Source organism: Oryx dammah, unplaced genomic scaffold, assembly GCF_014754425.2.
Source record: "Oryx dammah isolate SB20612 unplaced genomic scaffold, SCBI_Odam_1.1 HiC_scaffold_1, whole genome shotgun sequence".
NCBI lineage: Eukaryota > Metazoa > Chordata > Mammalia > Artiodactyla > Bovidae > Oryx > Oryx dammah.
The window spans coordinates 82,032,624-82,051,194 of record NW_024070185.1 but is presented as its reverse complement, the minus strand read 5'-3'; the positions used below and the strand labels follow the sequence as shown (position 1 = coordinate 82,051,194).

General features: G+C 41.3%; 1 protein-coding gene and 1 non-coding gene across 5 annotated transcripts; one reads left to right on the top strand and one right to left on the bottom strand.

Annotated features, from left to right (window-relative positions):
• Nucleotides 1-8,051: 8,051 nt before the first annotated feature.
• Nucleotides 8,052-8,124, bottom strand: TRNAW-CCA. The gene has a single exon. It is a non-coding gene; the product is annotated as a tRNA-Trp (tRNA).
• A 4,027-nt stretch (nucleotides 8,125-12,151) lies between these two features.
• On the top strand, nucleotides 12,152-18,005 carry LOC120867201 (procathepsin L). 4 transcript variants are annotated; one of them, XM_040245455.1, is made up of 8 exons: nucleotides 12,152-12,292; nucleotides 13,673-13,809; nucleotides 14,095-14,217; nucleotides 14,318-14,464; nucleotides 14,566-14,790; nucleotides 15,468-15,633; nucleotides 16,163-16,280; nucleotides 17,402-18,005. In XM_040245455.1, exons 2-8 carry the CDS (start codon nucleotides 13,684-13,686, stop codon nucleotides 17,499-17,501), a joined length of 1,005 nt encoding a protein of 334 aa, XP_040101389.1. In that variant the 5' UTR covers nucleotides 12,152-12,292; nucleotides 13,673-13,683; the 3' UTR covers nucleotides 17,502-18,005. The 4 variants fall into 4 exon arrangements, with proteins under 4 accessions (XP_040101389.1, XP_040101405.1, XP_040101415.1 ...); XM_040245471.1 differs by having other exon boundaries at nucleotides 12,183-12,420; XM_040245481.1 differs by having other exon boundaries at nucleotides 12,183-12,458.
• Nucleotides 18,006-18,571: the final 566 nt, after the last annotated feature.

Genomic DNA, 18,571 nt, shown 5'->3' with positions numbered 1-18,571 from the left:
ATGTGAAACTATAGCAAAATGCACTAATGATCAAAGATATGAATCTCAAAAGCATAGTGCTAAGTGAAAGAAGCCAGACACAAGAGAAAGCATACTGTATGAGTCGATTTATATGAACTTTCAATAAAGACAAAGCTACAGTAACAGAAATCAGAAAGCTAATTGCCAGGGCCTGGGCTTGGGGGAGGGTAAGGACTGCAAAGGAGCAGGAGGGTAATTAGTGGACTGATGGGAGTGTTCTGTGATCGTAATCATGGTGGTAGTGGCTACATGACTGGATGCATTTGTCCAACTCATCAACCTGTGCACTTAAAACTAATGAATTTCTTTGTTTGTGAATGATACCACAAAGCTGACAATAAAAAAGATTCTAAAGCCTGACTGTGGATATAAAACAAATTCAAAATCAAAATTTTAGCCCTGAAAAGTCCTTAGAGATCACCTAGTGGAACTCTTTATTTTTATATTTTTAAGTGAGGAAATGGAGGCTCAGAAATGATGTCATTTATTCAAAATTATACAGCCTGTTGGTGGTTATAAAACACCCCAGGATCTAGACTTTTCAGTCTTCTTTCTATTCTGCCATCCCCCCCAGGATATTTAAAATGTAAATGTATCATATCACACAATTCACAGACATCCTAAAATACTTTGCAGATATATAGTACTTTTAATTTTTAACACACTCTCATTGTGTTCAGCCAGAGGCAGAAAACCAGTAAGAAGCAGGTATTAAGAGATTCATTGCAAGGAATTCATTTATGCAATTGTGGGGCTGGCTGGGTAGGTCCAAAATTTGTGGGGCAGGTCATCAGGAAAAACATGATGGAATTCTCATGCCCAACTGAGTCCACAGATGAGATTTCTTCTGCCTCAGGGAAGCCTCAGCTCTACTTTTAAGATCTTTCAATTGTTGAATCAGGCCCACCCAGATTATCTAGGATAATCTCCCTTACTTAAAGTCAACCAATATAGACTTTTATCACATTTTAAAATGCCTACAATAACTAGATTAAAATACCTAACAACAACTCGATTATTTTTATTAAATAACTGGGGACTATAGCCTACCCAAATTGGCACATAAATTGACCATCACACCCATACTGCAAGTATGGACAGTACTACAATTTCCATTTTTCTACTAGGGGACTGAAAGTGCTGAGTGCTTAAACTATTTGCCTAATGGCACATAGCTAACTCACATTTGGTTTTTCAGTTGTAAAATGGTTAGCAATTCTTACCTCATGTGGTTGTTGTAAGGAATATATTCAAGTGTCAATTCCAGCTGTGTAAGTAAAGTCCCTGGAACAATTGATTCTCAATGTGATAAAACAACAATTAGATCATATTTTGCTTATAAATTTGCTGGTGCACAAGTTGTGAGGAAATGCACATTCTCCTTCACTACAGATGGGAGTGTGTATTAGATAGATATTCAGCAAGTAGCTCCATTTCCAGGAATTAGTTTTATAACACTTGAACATGTCTGTAAAGATATATGTGCAAAGATGTTCAATGCAGTGTTGTTTGTCAATGAAAAAAAAATCTAAATGCTAATCAATAAAAGAAAAGGAGAGTATTAAAGGAATTACGATATAGTCAAACAAGGGAATACTATACGTACTGAAAAGAAATTATATCCATGGTATAGTATCAGATCTAAAATAGAAGAGTTTGCATTTTTTAAATTTTATTTTTATGTATCAGTTTGTTTTCGGCTCTGCTGGGTCTTCACTGCTGCACAAGCTTTTCTCTAGTTGTGGAGAGCAGGGGCCACTCTCTAGTTGTGATGTGTGGCCTTCTCATTTGGTGGCTTCTCTTGTTGTGGAGCACAGGCTCTAGGGCATGCAGGCTTCAGTAGTTGTGGCTTGTGGGTTCAGTAGTTACGGCTCCCAGGCTCCAGACCACAGGCTCAATAGTTGTGTTGCGTGGGCTTTGTTGTTCCACGGCATGTAGGATCTCCCCAGACCAGGGGTTGAACCCATGTGTCTTGCATTAGCAGACAGATTCTTTACCACTGAGTCACCAGGGAAGACCTGAGTTTGTATTATTGATGCCATTTATCACCCTGGAGATAGTGAAGGATAGGCAGACCCAGCGTGCTACAGTTCATGGGTGCTACAGTTCTCAGGGTTGCAAGGAGTCAGACACAACTTGGCGACTGAACAACAACATGATCCTAGATGTTTTGGGTAATAGCTTTGGTGGTAGACAGGGGATGGTCCTGTACCCACTCTGTTGAAACAAACATTTTCCCCTGGAGAAATAACTTCAAGGTGGTGATGAAAGTGTTTTGGTTAAAACCTCAAAGGCTGCACCATTCCTCCACTACCTGTCCTCTCTGATTGGAATATTGGCCCCTGTTTTCTCTGTGAACACAAGGGGACCTGCAGAAGGTAATGGTGAGGTCACCGCAGGGAGACCATGAGGACAGCCTGAGGGCCAGTGGTGCAGTCAGACTCCCTGAAGACAGAGCTCAGACATCAGGTCACAGTCGGGTGAGCTGGCGCAGAGCCAGGTGGCCCTGTGGTTACAGCAGAAACATCTGAATCAACCAGGCATGTCTGAGCTGTAATGAAGGTCAGAAGGTCTTTTATTCGATGTCGTTCAGGACTCCTCTTTTTCCGGATGAAATCCAGAGAAGATAGAAGAGGCCACACTTTCTGAGCCTCCCTCTACCAGGGGCATGGAATGGCTATATGGAAACTTTATTACCTGCGGATCCACAAAATAAGAAGGTGCCAAGATTGTTAGTTGAACAGGGGAAGGAAGCAAGCACAAGTCTATATATTATCCAAAGGGAATATTTGATTCTTCTCTACTGCATGGATGTAAGCTTCTCCAGCACAGGCAAGTATCTGTGTTTGTTCATCACTGACTCCTCAGCACAGGGCCTGACATAAAAGGGACTCAGTAAGGATTCCTAGGATGAACGGCAAAACATCACTTCCTGAATCCAGCCACTGTGCTATTATTATCCCAAGGCTCCACCCTTCCATTCCAACCTCGTATACAGTATCCCCAGGAGGCAGAGAGTCGGGAAGAGACGGATGTAACACGCAGGCCTACAGATCTGGCTAAAGGGCTAGCAGTAAGGGCGAGGCTCATTTATATCATTCTGGATGCAGGCCTGGTATATGATGCTGAAACACCTCAAGACCCTTTGTCTCAATCCTACCACTCAAATTCCTTAAATGAAATTGGAAACACATTTTACAATTCTATCACTCTTTTAGAGGATTTCAAATCCTCTCATAGGTTCATGTGAGTTCCTGGAGGGGAGACCTTCTTAGGACAATAACATGAAAAAAATGGAAAAAATTTGGCAGAGGATCATCCTGAATGGGAAGGATGCCAGCTCCCATGGTTTTTTGGTAACTGAGGGCTGTTTCCCTGGATCAAGTTACAACCTTCTCTACTGCCTTACAGTAGGATTCTAGATGAATGATAAAAGCAATAACATGACCAACAGATCATATCTCAGTTGCAACAGAGGTCATGGCAATGTTAGTGTACCTTTGGAATGAATGTTATTCAAGGATATGTCCGTTTTAGAGAGAGAAATTCTGAATGTGGCTGCTCATATCAGTATTCGTGTTATCTCATTTAATTTTTAATACAATCTTATGAGGTGATTAGTATTATCCATGTCTTATAGTGGATGAAACTACATCTTATAGTGAAGATATGGTTTGAATCTTCAAGGATGAAGCTTGGAGAGGATACGTTATTTGTACAAAGTTTATAACTACCAAAGTTGAGATTGGAACTATATTTTGAAGACAGTGCAATTGGGTAGTAAATTGGCTCAAAGGGTACTGAAAGTTGTTGATTTTATTCGTTTGTCATTTTTCCACTGACTTTTTTATGAAGACACGGTCATAACATAGAAAAGTTTTAAAGTAGAAGTTTTAGAATATTATTTAATTGGATATCAAACTTTAACGTTTTCAGCAAAGCATTTTTATCAGTTCTCTCCTCCATTTCAATCAAAATAATAAACAGGAAGAAGAGAAAGTATAAATGTTTTTCACAGCTTCTCAATTCAAAAGAAAAACTGTAAAGGTAAAACAGAAATGAAAATTCACACAAGTCCCCAGGGTTTCCTGCTCTTTCTGTAACTGGGCAAAATGATCAAACTATCAGCTTTCAATGGCAACTCCCCATTGTTCTTACAGAAAGATTTCATTGTCTATTGGATTCAGTGTCTAGATTTTCAGAGTATGCAACAGGGGGAAATGCCACATGATAACAAATGAATTTATTATGTTAGTACAGTGTGTTCTTGGAAATCACTAGATTAAACACTTGATTAGATGAGTCTTACTTCCATACTCATTTTTACCATTTCTCTCATGCATCTCTATTTCTTTTTCCTTAATGTCCCTTTAGGGTTCTCCGAAGAGAGGTGCAGAAGAGTAGCACATCTCCTTGGGATCAGGCAGGAATGAGAGCTTCTTGGCTTACCATCTATAAAGGCCACTTACTGTGACCTCCTGGACTGCCTTGGTGGATTCCAGCAGAGTTCTAGAATTCATCAGGACTCTGAGGATGGGGTGGTGAGACTCAGGGCACCTTTGCTGATTAGCTCCTGATCTTAGAGACTCTCTAAGGAAAGAAATAGTTCTAAGCTCCCTATGGTATTTCTAAGCATTTGAAAGATAGTGAAGAGGGTCTAGGATTTCTGTGTTCTGGGAGCAAGAGAAGTTTCCCAAGTCCACGTGAGACCCACTGATTTCTGGACCAAGTACCACGGTCCCCAGGAAATTATAGTCAAATTGGCAACAATCCCTCTCTTAGCCCAATGACTGTCATTCTGCAGTGATGTTTATTGCATGTCTGTCACACACTGGAGACCCCAAGACTGTAAAACAAAGTCTTTGTCCTCAAAATGACTTTGTTGGAGAGATCAAATATGAAACTTAGCTTTGTCAGTCCTCCTTGTGCAACTAAAACACATATTTTTACATCAAATTATCCTTTAGTTCCATTTCCTCTTTTGAACTTGGAGAAAAAATTCTTCTTTACCACTATCCAAATTTACACAAATTCCATTCACTTTCCACAGAGTCACACAACCATCACTGGACACTATTACTGAGCATTGCATGACAATAATTTTTACAGTAAGCCCATGGAAATTTTTCTTATTTTTTCTTTTATTTAATTTATTTATTTATTGGCCTTGACACACAGCATGTGAGATCCTAGTTCCTCGACCAGGAATTGAATCTGGGCCCTTGGCAGTGACAGCACAGAGTCCTAACCACTGGACTGACAGGGAAGCTTCAAAACTGGGAAAGTGTGTGTTAGGGGTAAAATGCTATGCAGAGGGGTGGGTGCATTTAGAGGACATACATGCCATATCCACAGTGTAGATGCTAATTAGCCTTGGAATGGCCACCTTGTGTGATCTTTATTCTTTAGACAAGAAGCATAGCATGATGGGAAGGAAACACTCAGGCAGAATAATCAGACTGCAAGCTTACTAATTCAATGGTGTGGTGGGGCTACAAGACTGGCAAGAATCTATGCATTCCACCATCTGCCTGTTTTCTCTTCCTAGAGTTGGAGAACACCATCTTCAACCAGAGTTGTGTGTTCTCTACAGAACTCTTACATGCTATTTTATCTGGCCATGTTAGCAGTGATTCCCAAGAAAGATCAGATTCCATATTTATAAGAGTAGGTTAGTTCTCAAAGTAGAAGCTGAGTTCCTCTGTGGATATTATGGACATAAAGATAAAGTTTAGATGTGATTGAGACCACAGCTATAGGACTGCTTTGAGGACAATGAAACTAAGAGTGGTAGCAATCACAGGTTTTTTTGGTGGGGGGCAGGGAGTGGACGGTTGAACACAAGACACAAGAAAAAGCATACATAAATGACCGGAGTGGATTCGGTAACTCAGCAAAATTACCAGAGCTGCTATTGAAAAGAATTCCCTGGTTTTGGTTTTTGAGATGATCATATAGGGAATTGGGTATACCTAATTATATGGTTATATTTCCTTTTTGTGGCTTCAATTTTTAAAAAAGGAATATTTCATGTGTGTGTTTTTAGAATTGGTGTAAATATGAGCTTCTCAAAATCATGAGTTGTTGAAGCATTGTCATCAAAGGTAGGCTTAAAAATCTAACAATGACTTGATTATAGGTAAGATGTAGAGCTTTTGTCTCTGAGAAATGATCAAGCAGGGAAACACTCAGGAGGCACAAGGCAAAACACCCTGCTAGAAGCTGATCGGGTGGGAAGAGGCCCAGCCCAGGGTAGGCATGACTCCTCAGGCAGTCACATGCCTTCTGTGTGACTCACCTATCTTTTCCTCCTTTCACATGACACCCGGTAAGCCAGCATCAGCATTGAACTCCAGAGCCTGGCCCTGAGAAACTGTGGTTCCTTATCTCAGGTTTCCTCAGTGCTCATGCTTCGTTTTCCTCGTGCCCTCTGGCAACCAGAATCCAATTTGCAAAGTGAGGGATGGGGGCTGGGGGTGAGGGACAAAGGCCAAGTCTCCAAAGCTCAGCTTCCTTTTCTAAGCTCTGCCTGCCTAAAGTGCATTTACTTCTTCACTTTAGAGAAGAATCTGGCACCACCCTTGGTTTTGTATAGCCCACTGCCATGACCATCTCCAACTGTAAAATGGGGCACCCATCTCCTGGGGCAGTTGTTCTCCATGTGGGTCCCCTTATCTGAAACATCTACATCACTTGCAGACTTATTAGAAGAGCAAATTCAGGAACCCTAAGCCAGATGCACTGACTCAGACACTGGGGGTTAGAGGTCAGCAATCTGAGTTGTTACAAGCCCCTGCCCTGCCCCCAGGTGATTCTGATGCACTTCAAGTTTGAGAATTACTGTCAGAGTGTTGTTGGGAACTTAAATGAAGGCACACAAATAACATTCTTAGAACAGCGCCTGGCACCTGTGTTATTTAGCTATTTAGAATCATCATTATCATCAGGGGAATCTTTTCTGATCATGTTTTAATTTCCAGAAGTACCAGGTATTCACAGATGGAGTTACCTTTCCTATGGAACACTGCTTCCCCATACCCCCACCCCATGAATATATGCAAGCTCTATTAACAGCACAAAGGTCTTCTCTGTCTTGACCTCTTCACATAATGATGCAGTATGTCCAGGGAAAGACTTTATTAATAGGGATGATTGCAATAGGAAGACACTCAAAGCCTAAACCAGAAGTATCTCAGGGTAGGAGTGGGTGAGCAATGCTTTTATATGCAGAGACCATGGAATAGGTGGTTGTGAAAAGAGGAGGGAAAGGGAGATAATAAAAACTGCCGTGTGGGAGTCTTGAAACCTAAAAAACTGTGTCAAACTTTGCACTAACAGGAGAATCAAGGCAAAATCTGTTGTTTGCAATAGGGTACATGAGCAAAGAAATTACAGACTGGGAAGGTGCCATACAGGGTCTAGCTGTACTAGTGAAGCCAGCCTCAGTTCAGTTCAGTTCAGTCCCTCAGCCGTGTCCGACTTTTTGTGACCCCATGAATCGCAGCATGCCAGGCCTCCCTGTCCATCACCAACTCCCGGAGGTCACTCAGATTCACGTCCATCAAGTCAGTGATGCCATCCAGCCATCTCATCCTCGGTCGTCCCCTTCTCCTCCTGCCCCCAATCCCTCCCAGCATCAGTCTTTTCCAATGAGTCAACTCTTTGCGTGAGGTGGCCAAAGTACTGGAGTTTCAGCTTTAGCATCATTCCTTCCAAAGAAATCCCAGGGCTGATCTCCTTCAGAATGGACTGGTTGGATCTCCTTGCAGTCCATGGGACTCTCAAGAGTCTTCTCCAACACCACAGTTCAAACGCATCAATTCTTCGGTGCTCAGCCTTCTTCACAGTCCAACTCTCACATCCATACATGACCACAGGAAAAACCATAGCCTTGACTGAGGTGAGGTGAAGTCGTTCAGTCGTGTCCGACTCTTTGCGACCCCGTCACTGTAACCTACTAGGCTTCTCTGTCCATGGGATTCTCCAGGCAAGAATACAGGAGTGGATTGCCATTTCCTTCCCCAGGGGATCTTCCTGACCCAGGGATCGAACCTGGGTCTCCCGCATTGGAGGCAGACGCTTTAACCTCTGAGCCACCAGGGAAGCCCTTAGTTGGCAAAGTAATGTCTCTGCTTTTGAATATACTATCTAGGTTGGTCATAACTTTTCTTCCAAGGAGTAAGCATCTTTTAATTTCATGTTACCTTATATTATAAATATTTTGCAAATGTGATTAAGTATTTGAGATGGAAAGATTATCCTGCATTATCTGGGTGGACCTAAATATTCTTATAAGAGGGAGGTGGGGGGATATTTGACACAGACTGAAGGGGAAAAGGCAATGTGACCACAGAGGCAGAGATGAGAGTTTTGCAGCCGCAAATCAAGGAGTGCCTGGCAGCCTCAGAAGCTGGAAGAAAGGAGGAGCAGGTTTTCTCCTAGAGCCTCTGGAGGGAGTACAGCCCTATCAACCCCCGCTTTTCAACCAAAAGTGATGCTGATTTTGGACTTCTGATCGCCACAACTGTAAGAGAATAAATTCTTGTTGTTTTAAGCCACCAAACGTGTGGGAATTTGCTATAGCAACCATAAGAAACTGCTATAGCTTGTTTCATTAAGAGACTTTCAGATTTTAGGAAGAGATCCTCTTATAATTTTAAATAAAAAATAAAAAAGTTGCTCAGTCATGTCCGACTCTTTGAGACCCCATGGACTATACAGTCCATGGAATTCTCTAGGCCAGAATACTGGAATGGGTACCCTTTGCCTTCTCCATGGGATCTTCCCAATCCAGGTCTCCTGCCTTGCAGGTGGATTCTTTACCGGCTGAGCCACAAGGGAAGCGCCTTGCTTTGCCATTATCTCATTTAAATATATTAATCATGGCTGTGCACATATGCTGTAAAATCAAGACTACTGTAGTCAATCTTAGTTTGTTTAAACGGAAAGGCTGAGCTTCAGAAAAGCTGTCAGGAAAGTTATATGGACTATGTGTGTGCTGTGTGCTGTGTGCTGTCACTCAGCTGTGTCCGACTCTTCGCAATCCTAGGGACTGCTGCCCGCCAGACAGGATTTTCCGGGCAAGGATACTGGAGTTAGATTGCCATTTCCTCCTCCAGGAAATCTTCCTGACTCAATGATTGAACCCATGTCTCCTCTTTACCATTGAGCCACTGGGTAAGTCTTTACATGTAGACATGTCTAAGTAAGTGCACAAACTACACCAGGAGTGGTCAAGAAGCGCAAAGTAAGAATTTAACTAATTCTTGTAGATTGATTTACTTACTCACTTAACAAATTGGCTGTTTAACCCTAAAGGAAAAGCAAGGTTACAGAAACTTAGAAAAATAGGTTATTTCTTATTTGGCTTCATTTGAACTACTAATCATAAACAAACACTTTTCTATTAAATTATAACTAGTAAAACACTTTACAAATGGATTGGATAATGATTTTTAGGAGTAATTAATAGCTCATTGAAGTTAAACAAATTACAGGGGGCTGTTATATTGGGGAGAGATGTTAAGTGGCCTCAGGGTCTTGAATACCACCACATGAGATTTGTTCATTCCACTATGGTTTAAACTTCCAGAGATGGGATAAAGAGTTTATATCTTGTTTCACAAGTAAGCAAAAGAAATCTAGACAGATTCACACAAAAATATCCTTTCACAGATAATTGTTAAGTTATACCAACTGCATTTCATCAAAAGCAGAACTAAGGCTTGGTTACTTGGCTAAAATGTGACTGTTTCAATAATGAACACTCACCTAAGTTACTTTGCAAAAAACTAGGAATAGAAGAAGAACAGGAACATAATGGTTAATAATAACACAACTCTGTAATGCATTATTTAAGAGATAATATTGTCAGCAGATTTCATGAGTTTGAGCAATAATTCATTGTCTTGTTTAAATGGCTTTTTCCTGAATTTAGATATTTCTTAAATTTATGGTTTCAGCAATTTGCTTAAGGGAAAAAAAGAGTCCATTTCCCATCCATTGTGTTTTTATCACATTCCAAGAAACAAAGGAGATGCCATTCTTTGGAGCAGCACCAGTTACACAGCCTCCAGTCAGGTATTGCTCAAGGCAGACAGTCAAGAAGTAGCAGGTTTTTCCACCCTCTGCAATCTTAAGGAGCTGTGACCCAAGGGCAACTGTAAAACCCACGTGTTAGAATAACTTAGATTTCTTGTGATAGACTGAGTAAACAAATGGACAATGGTTCAACTTCATACAACAATAGAACTCTAACACACGTGAGAAAACTTTGCAGCAACCGCTTCAGAACTGTCAGGACTTAGTGAGTGGCTAACAACTTATTTTTTCTTTCCAATTTCAGGACAAAACAGAGAAATCAAAATATTCTCCCCAAATGTAAGATGTATCATTTCTAGGCACTCTTCTTCCAGCTTGCTTATAATAACAGCCTCCAATCGGGGATTATGGAAACTTTCCACTTTTCTCATTATAAAGCTTTCCATCACCCAGACAAGAATTGCGTCCTTCCTTATATCATGTTGTTTCCATGTAGGGAATAAGTTGTTCCCATGTAGGTGCTCTTCATTTATTTCCACGTGTGAATGATACTTGTGTTGACCGCCATGCATGTGTACATACTCAGTTGCTCAAGTGTCCAATTCTTGCCACCCTATGGACTGTAGCCCACCAGAGTCCTCTGTCCAAGGGATTCTCCACGCAAGAATACTGGAGTGAATTGCCATGACCTCGTCCAGGGGATCCTCCTGACCCAGAGAGACACATCTCCTGTGTCTCCTGCACTGGCAGGCAGATTCTTCACCACTGAGCCACCTAGGAAGCCCCACTGATCCCCCCAACTACTTCTAAATAAAGAAAAGAAAAAGAGCAAAACAAAAATTTCTAGTCATTTGCCATACAATATATATTTCTGTAATCACCCGAGAATTCCTGGCTGCTAGCTGTGTTTGAAAGGAAAGAGATTTTACTTCAAAGAACATAAAATAGACATTTTTAATAAATTGATTTTTTAAAATATTTGTACTTCTATGAAGGTTACTAATTTAATTTTTGAGTTTTCAAATTGATATGCACTATGACTATTTTATTATATACATATAAAAGAGTTATGGGTGAGCAGTTGAGGGTGTTTATTTTCTAAAATACATTTTCTATAACAAAAATGTTTCTTATATAATTTTTTAAGTAACTTTTTAAAAGGCCTTTGAATTAATTTCCTCAAATCTTTAGCCCTCTATTTTCTCCTCTATCCAAAACTTTTCTTTTAACCATGTAAACCTAAATCCTAACATTAAACATAATTAAACCACTGATTTTAGAAGTGGATTTCTTACATCTCAAGAGAAGTACTTTGGATACTTCTCTTGAAGTAAGACAGTCTATCCTTCTCTTGAAGGAAGACAATAATCCATAATTCAAAGAGTGGGGAAGCAAAAGTGGTTTCCACCCTTTTTCCTCAACTCTTCTTTTTATTAAGACAAATTTTCTGTAAATAGCTCATTTCTGTTGGTTTTAAGACAGGCTTGAAAGGCGAGAAGACCTCCTGACTGGGAAAAACAGGACAGGGGCATAACAAAATGCACCCCGTCTCTGCAGACCCACCCAGCCCATCCCTTTGCCTCCTGAATTTTGGGCAGTGACCAGTCACAAGCTTTGAGGAACTGCCATTCCGCTCTGATTCTTCTCAAATCCAGCCAGTACCACCCTCAACCCGGGAGGGAACACGTCTGCCTGCGGGCTCGGGGTTCCTCCAGCCTGTCCAACTTTTGCTGTTGAATAAGCGGGAGCCCCTAGACAAGACAGTTCTCAGTCCTCCCGCAGATTTTCACCAAAAACTCTAAGACTAAAGGAGGTACAGAGTTACACTGAAAATCCAATTGGGGCTCCCTGTAACCCAGCCGAGCATAGGAATTCGAGGTAATTAGCTGATGCTGGTTCCCAGGAAGGTGCCGGACCCCTCCTCAGCACTGCCCACGGACCCCCAGCTCTTCGTACTCGGTCCCATTGAGGCTGGGACGGCCTTCCCTGGGACAAGTTGGAACAGAGTCGCATCACGCGCCCAGAGTACCCACGCCTGGAGGCCCTGCCCGCTGACCAGCTCAGCCAATCGCTGCGCGGGCAGGCGGGGGGGGCGGGGCCGGGAGGGCCGCAAACCCAGGCCTTAAAGGCTGAGTCAAGCGCGACCTGGCCAGCACCTCCGGCCTCGGCGACCTTTGGAGAGATAAACGTATGACCGTGGAGTGCGCCTGCGCAGGTTTGGAAGCCGCAGGTCAGGGACCCAGTCGGGCTGAGGGGGGTTCGGGCCAAAGACTGGAGGAGGCGATATCCAGGGAGTCGGGGAGGGAGTAGGCGCGACCTCCAGGAAACAACAGCGTCTACCCGCCGGGAGTTAACAAGGTTGGGTCGGCACTGCCTCGAGCTTTGGCCTCCTTGAGGTGGTGTAGGGGGAAGGGCTATTTTGGGGAAATCCAGGGGCAAAGCTGAGACCACAGCGGGTACTAGGCGGGTCAGTCTCTGGGCGACAGCGGGCACAAAGTCCCGGTGGATCGCTGTAGTGTGACCTCCGAACGCCGGGTTACGGGACCAGTCGCTCGCTGCGCCACCGTAAACATCCTCTGGAAGCGACTGGCTTGTGCGGAGGCCTGAGAGTGGGCCGGCGCGTTCCTGGGCTGGCCCCACCTGCAACGCTGGTGCGAACTCAGCCCGGCCGGGTTCTCCGAGCCCTGGGAGTCAGAGTCGGGCCCTGTCCGGCACGAGAACTGGGGCTCAGGTCGCCGTTGTGATCGCGTGCCAGTTTGGGGGAGAGGGAAGGAGTGTGGGCTACACAGGACAAGGTGAAGGATGGGTGGAGGGCTGGGTGCACTTCGGCCCACCTTGTATTGGGGAGGCTTTTCAGAAAGTTTTCAAGTAGCGGAGATTCGAAGGTGTTACTCTCCCTCTGCCGTATATTACTCAAGAAGAAAGGTGTGAGGTAGCACCTAATTTTTCGGGATTCATGTCTGTCCCTACTTTGGGTCAGACGTCCTGATAAATACAATTTTTCGTCACCTGCGTACCTTCTTCAGTAAGTAACCTGAACCAGCGGTTTCCTAGCTATTATTACCTTAAGACTCCGACCCATAAGATGGCAGAGACCCTTGTGTGCCTGTGTACATGTGCATTCAGTCTTGTCAGACTCTGCGACTCCTGGACTGTAGCCGCCAAGCTCTTCTGTCCATGGAATTTTCGAGGCAGAAATATCTAAGTGGGTTGCCATTTCCTTCTCCAGAGGATCTTCCCGACCAAGGGGTTGAACTGGAGTTTATTTCGTCTCCTTCACTGGCAGGCGGGTACTTTACCAGCTGAGCGATCCTTACCATGGTGAATTTTCAGTGCACTCATAGTGAAGTTGGTTTCAGTTCCTATAGCACTTATCAGCCTGGTTTTTCAGTTTGATGGCTGAATCAGAATGTAATGATTTTGTGTAATATTTTATCTGTTTTTCTCCATCTGTATCTTTAACCTTTTTCTACAGACCTTTCACAAATATTTGAGAAGATCATTTACATGTTCTCAGTCCACTATAGTGGCTGTAACATCTCAGAAGTAAGCTTTTTTTATTTAAGGATTGGCCTCATCAAATACTTATTCATTTCTTTTTCTTTCTTAGGTTTTTGAAACATGAATCCTTCATTCTTCCTGACTGTCCTTTGCTTGGGAGTAGCCTCAGCTGCTCCAAAACTTGATCCAAATTTAGATGCACATTGGCACCAGTGGAAGGCAACGCACAGGAGGTTATATGGCATGGTTGGTAACATCTGAAAATGTCCAAAGGGACCCTCACAGAGAATGGTCTGTGTTGTTGGTCTGAATAGTTTCTGGACTAGTTTTGTCAACTTTGACCAAGGTAGTAACTTAATAGCATATATTTCTGAGCACAGCCTGGGCATATATTCCTGTGTGGGAGTTTGGAGAACAGCAGTATAAAGCCATTCCTGACAATAATTTTTCTCTTGTCTGAAAATCCATTTGGTGAACATGGGTTGGGATTTAAGTAGAAATAAAAATGATCAGTTATATATTTACATCTAGAATGAAGAAGGATGGAGGAGAGCAGTGTGGGAGAAGAATAAGAAAATAATTGACCTGCATAATCAGGAATACAGCCAAGGGAAACATGGCTTCAGCATGGCAATGAATGCCTTTGGTGACATGGTGAGTGTTGGCATGAGTTGCTGAATTTTTTGTGCCTCCTCTCAGTACTTTAGCAAAATAACTTCTTACTTTTCTACATTTTATTTACTTTTCCTTAAAGACCAATGAAGAATTTAGGCAGGTGATGAATGGTTTTCAAAATCAGAAGCGTAAGAAGGGGAAACTGTTCCATGAACCTCTCCTTATTGATGTCCCCAAATCTGTGGATTGGACTAAGAAAGGCTATGTAACTCCTGTGAAGAATCAGGTATGACAGTATTCAAATTCAGATCTTAGGCGTGTTTAGGTATATGGATTGTTGTTGGTCTTTGTATCTGTCTTGTAAACTGATGGCTCTTTTATTTTCAGGGTCAATGTGGTTCTTGTTGGGCGTTTAGTGCCACTGGTGCTCTTGAAGGACAGATGTTCCGGAAAACTGGCAAACTTGTTTCACTGAGTGAGCAAAACCTGGTGGACTGCTCTCGGCCTCAAGGCAATCAGGGTTGCAATGGTGGCCTAATGGATAATGCCTTCCAGTATATTAAGGAAAACGGAGGCCTGGACTCAGAGGAATCTTATCCATATCTTGCAACGGTAAAAGGAGCTCCTTATCTTGTCATTACAGCTCTGCTTTCTAACATTTTCAGAGATAAGAGACACCTTATTCAGCATTCACATTTTAGATGCAAACTGTTAGAACTGCCATTATAAATTATCAGCTATTGCAGAGGTCTCTGATTTTAGACGGTTAACATAGTTTGTCTTCTATGCAACATGTAGAATATGTGTGCCATTCTGTGCATGCGTGCGTGCAGAGTCACGCCAGTCATGTCAGACTCTTTGTGACATCGTGGACTGTAGCCTGCCAGGCTCCTCTGTCCATGGGATTCTCCAGGCAAGAATACTGGGGTGGGTTGCCATGCCCTCCTCCAGGGGATCTTCCTAACCCATGTCTTATTGTGTCTCCTGAATTGGCAGGTGGATTCTTTACCACTAGCGCCAGGTAGGAAACACCATTCTGTATATAATGCATATTTCTCCATAGTGAAAAATTTATTATGGCCAGGTAGATCTTAATGGCCTCATTGAAGAAATATCTACTACTTTTTCAACTTCAAACCAATCAGTAGCATTTTTCTGGGCTGCTTTATAACAAAATTGACTTAGAAATCATTAAGTTGCAAACTGCTGAGTCTTAATGGTCCTAGAATTCATGTTGCCCAGGAGGTGAATGGTAGTAATCAAGTCTTTTCCCCCTTTACCTTTAAAAGGACACAAATAGCTGTAACTATAAGCCTGAGTGTTCTGCAGCCAATGACACTGGCTTCGTTGACATCCCTCAGCGGGAGAAGGCCCTTATGAAGGCAGTGGCAACCGTGGGCCCCATCTCTGTTGCTATTGATGCAGGCCATGCATCCTTCCAGTTCTATAAATCAGGTAGGTGTTTGTCTTTTATTATAGAAATTCAGGCAGTCAGAATTGGAAGACACCACCATAATTGACTTTGACATGGAGTCCTGTTTTCTAGGACTAAAGAATTTTGCGTATATTCATTTAATAACGGTGTTTCCACTTGACATTATACTTTAAGCATTTTCTCATGATGACAAACTCTTCATAAATATTTTTAAATGGCTATGTAGTTAATTCTTTATATACAACCTGTATGTAATATTCTTCAATTGTTGGGCCCTTTTTCAAAGTGTTTTACTATTATAGTTAGAACTGTTAAGAATCCAGTAGTTGAAGTATTTTTTAGTTTTAAGTGGAAATTTCTAGTAAGTTGAGTTTTATTTTTATTTTTTCATCAGTCATTGTTTTTGGTTGACTATTTAAGTCTTATTTGGAATTTGTTTATGATGTTTCATTGAATTTTGAGATGCTTCTATTAATTAGTCGATAGGATGAGTTACTTTCATGTGTCACTTGGAGCTCCTTATCCCAACACTGAATTTTACTCTCCCAGGTATTTATTATGATCCAGACTGCAGCAGCAAAGACCTGGATCATGGTGTTTTGGTGGTTGGCTATGGCTTTGAAGGAACAGATTCAAATAACAATAAATTTTGGATTGTCAAGAACAGGTATAAAACCCCAAATGTTATATTTTAAATTGAAAAGGGGAGTATTTAATTAAAGGTGCAAAAATTTTGAAATCCCAAAAAGTCGTTCTCCTTGTTAGAGTAAACAGAGAAGTACTAATATATGATTATAAGATTCTTTAGTGAGTTTGTTGGGGTTATTATTATGTATTTGTAACACTGCATTTTTAAATTCTGAAAATTTTCTTAATTCAGAAACACATCTAGCCCAACGGTTTTAGATAAAGAATTTTTCACCTGTATAGTTGAGAGCTGCCTTCCTTTTTCTTTTTTTTTTTTTTTTTTGAGAGGTGGAGATTTTATTTATTTTTGGCTGTTCTGGGTCTTCATTGCTGTGCTTTTCTTTTTTTAATATAAATTTATCTATTTTAATTGGAGGTTAATTACTTTACAATATTGTATTGGTTTTGCCGTACATCAACATGAATCCGCCACAGGTATACACGTGTTCCCCATCCTGAACCCCCCTCCCACCTCCCTCCCCATACCATCGCTCTGGGTCATCCCAGTGCACCAGCCCCAAGCATCCAGTATCATGCATCAAACCTGGACTGGTGATTCATTTCATATATGATATTATACATGTTTCAGTGCCATTCTCCCAAATCATCCCACCCTCTTCCTCTCCCCCCGAGTCCAAAATGCCTTCCTTTTTCTGTCTCTAAGTTTTGAACAAGGAATAGTGGGCAAAAAACATTTGCCTCTGCTGATTGTTTCAGTCTGAAAGATTGCCCAAGAGTCCAATGGCCTCTGTGCATCCTTTCTTTCTATTATCATTTGATGTCCTGCCATTGCATTTTACTCCCAGTGCTTAGAGAGGTCTTTGAGGGTTGTAAGAATCAATTTTCACAGCTAAAGCTCTTTAAAGTGAGGTGTAAGATAGCCTGTGGAGACAGACTGCTACATTGGAATCTCAGTTCTGCCTCAATTTCTTACCTTAAAAAGTAAAGATAAGGACCCATAGGAGTAATATAAATATATGTAACAGAACTTACAATTGTACCTAATACATGATAAGTACTATTTTAATTATTAGTTATTATTAATGAAACTAATGTGTACTTGATTCTTTGTATAAAATGGAAAACATGTTCTTCTTTCAGTTGGGGTCCAGAATGGGGCTGGAATGGCTACGTGAAAATGGCCAAAGACCAGAACAATCATTGTGGAATTGCCACAGCAGCCAGCTATCCCATTGTGTGAGCTGATGGATGGTGATGATAGAGGACTCAAGGACAGCATATCTGGAGGAATTTTATCTTAAAACTGACCAAACCCTTACTGTATAAGATCATACGCTTGAATCATTGAGGATCCAAGTTGTGATTTGAATGCTGTGACATTTTTATAAGGGTAAAATGTTACCACTACTTTAATTACTATTATAAATAGCTTTATAATGTTGAAGACTCATTGCTTAACTCTAAGACTTTTAAATTTTCATTTTTTAAAAGGATATATAAAACTGCCTTTTACAATAAATTTTAATTCAATACATAAAGGTGGAACTTTCTCTTTTTAATGCATTAACTTGTAGTAGTTGGGGTATATAATTGGCCTATAAAGACATAAGTGAATGTGTCAATGTTGCATTAGGACTAGACACTGGGTGACTTTCCAAATATTTTAGTTTTAAATATGCATATTTTATGTCAACTGTATTACCTAATGTTTCCAAAAGTAAATTCAATGGTTGTGATTAACAGATTTTCAGGTGCTTGTTAATAACTGGAGAAATGTGTTCAAGATCCATCAGAAATGAGGCTGAGCTACAAGAGTAGTCCTCTGGCCTCAGAAGACTGACAAGAGATCACTAGGGCACACTTTGGCTTAGCTACCTAATCTCTGAATTAAAGAACCTCAGAAAGGAACAAAAGAGGCTAATCATATGGCTATAGAGTGACTACAAATAAAACAGTATTTTTGTATACTTAAAAGATGGGAAGGAAATATGCCAAACTTCTGGATGAATTAGGGATGATTATTTTCTTTAAGCTGTTCTGAAAAAACCATGTATTTTTACTAGGAAAAAAGTTGTAAAAATATAGGTACATTTCTTGCAAGCTAAAGAAGCATGCATACATGTTTAAAAAGTCTCAGGTTCCCAGTCAAGGATATACAAAGAATACGCTGCAGAAGTATTGAATTTAGCCATAATCTATTGTGAAGGAAGTAGAGATGGAGGACAACTGGAACCTTATATCCCACAAAACCTTTAATAGTCTTTGTCCACAGCCATTTCTGGAAAATACAGTTTACCACATTCAGTCAGG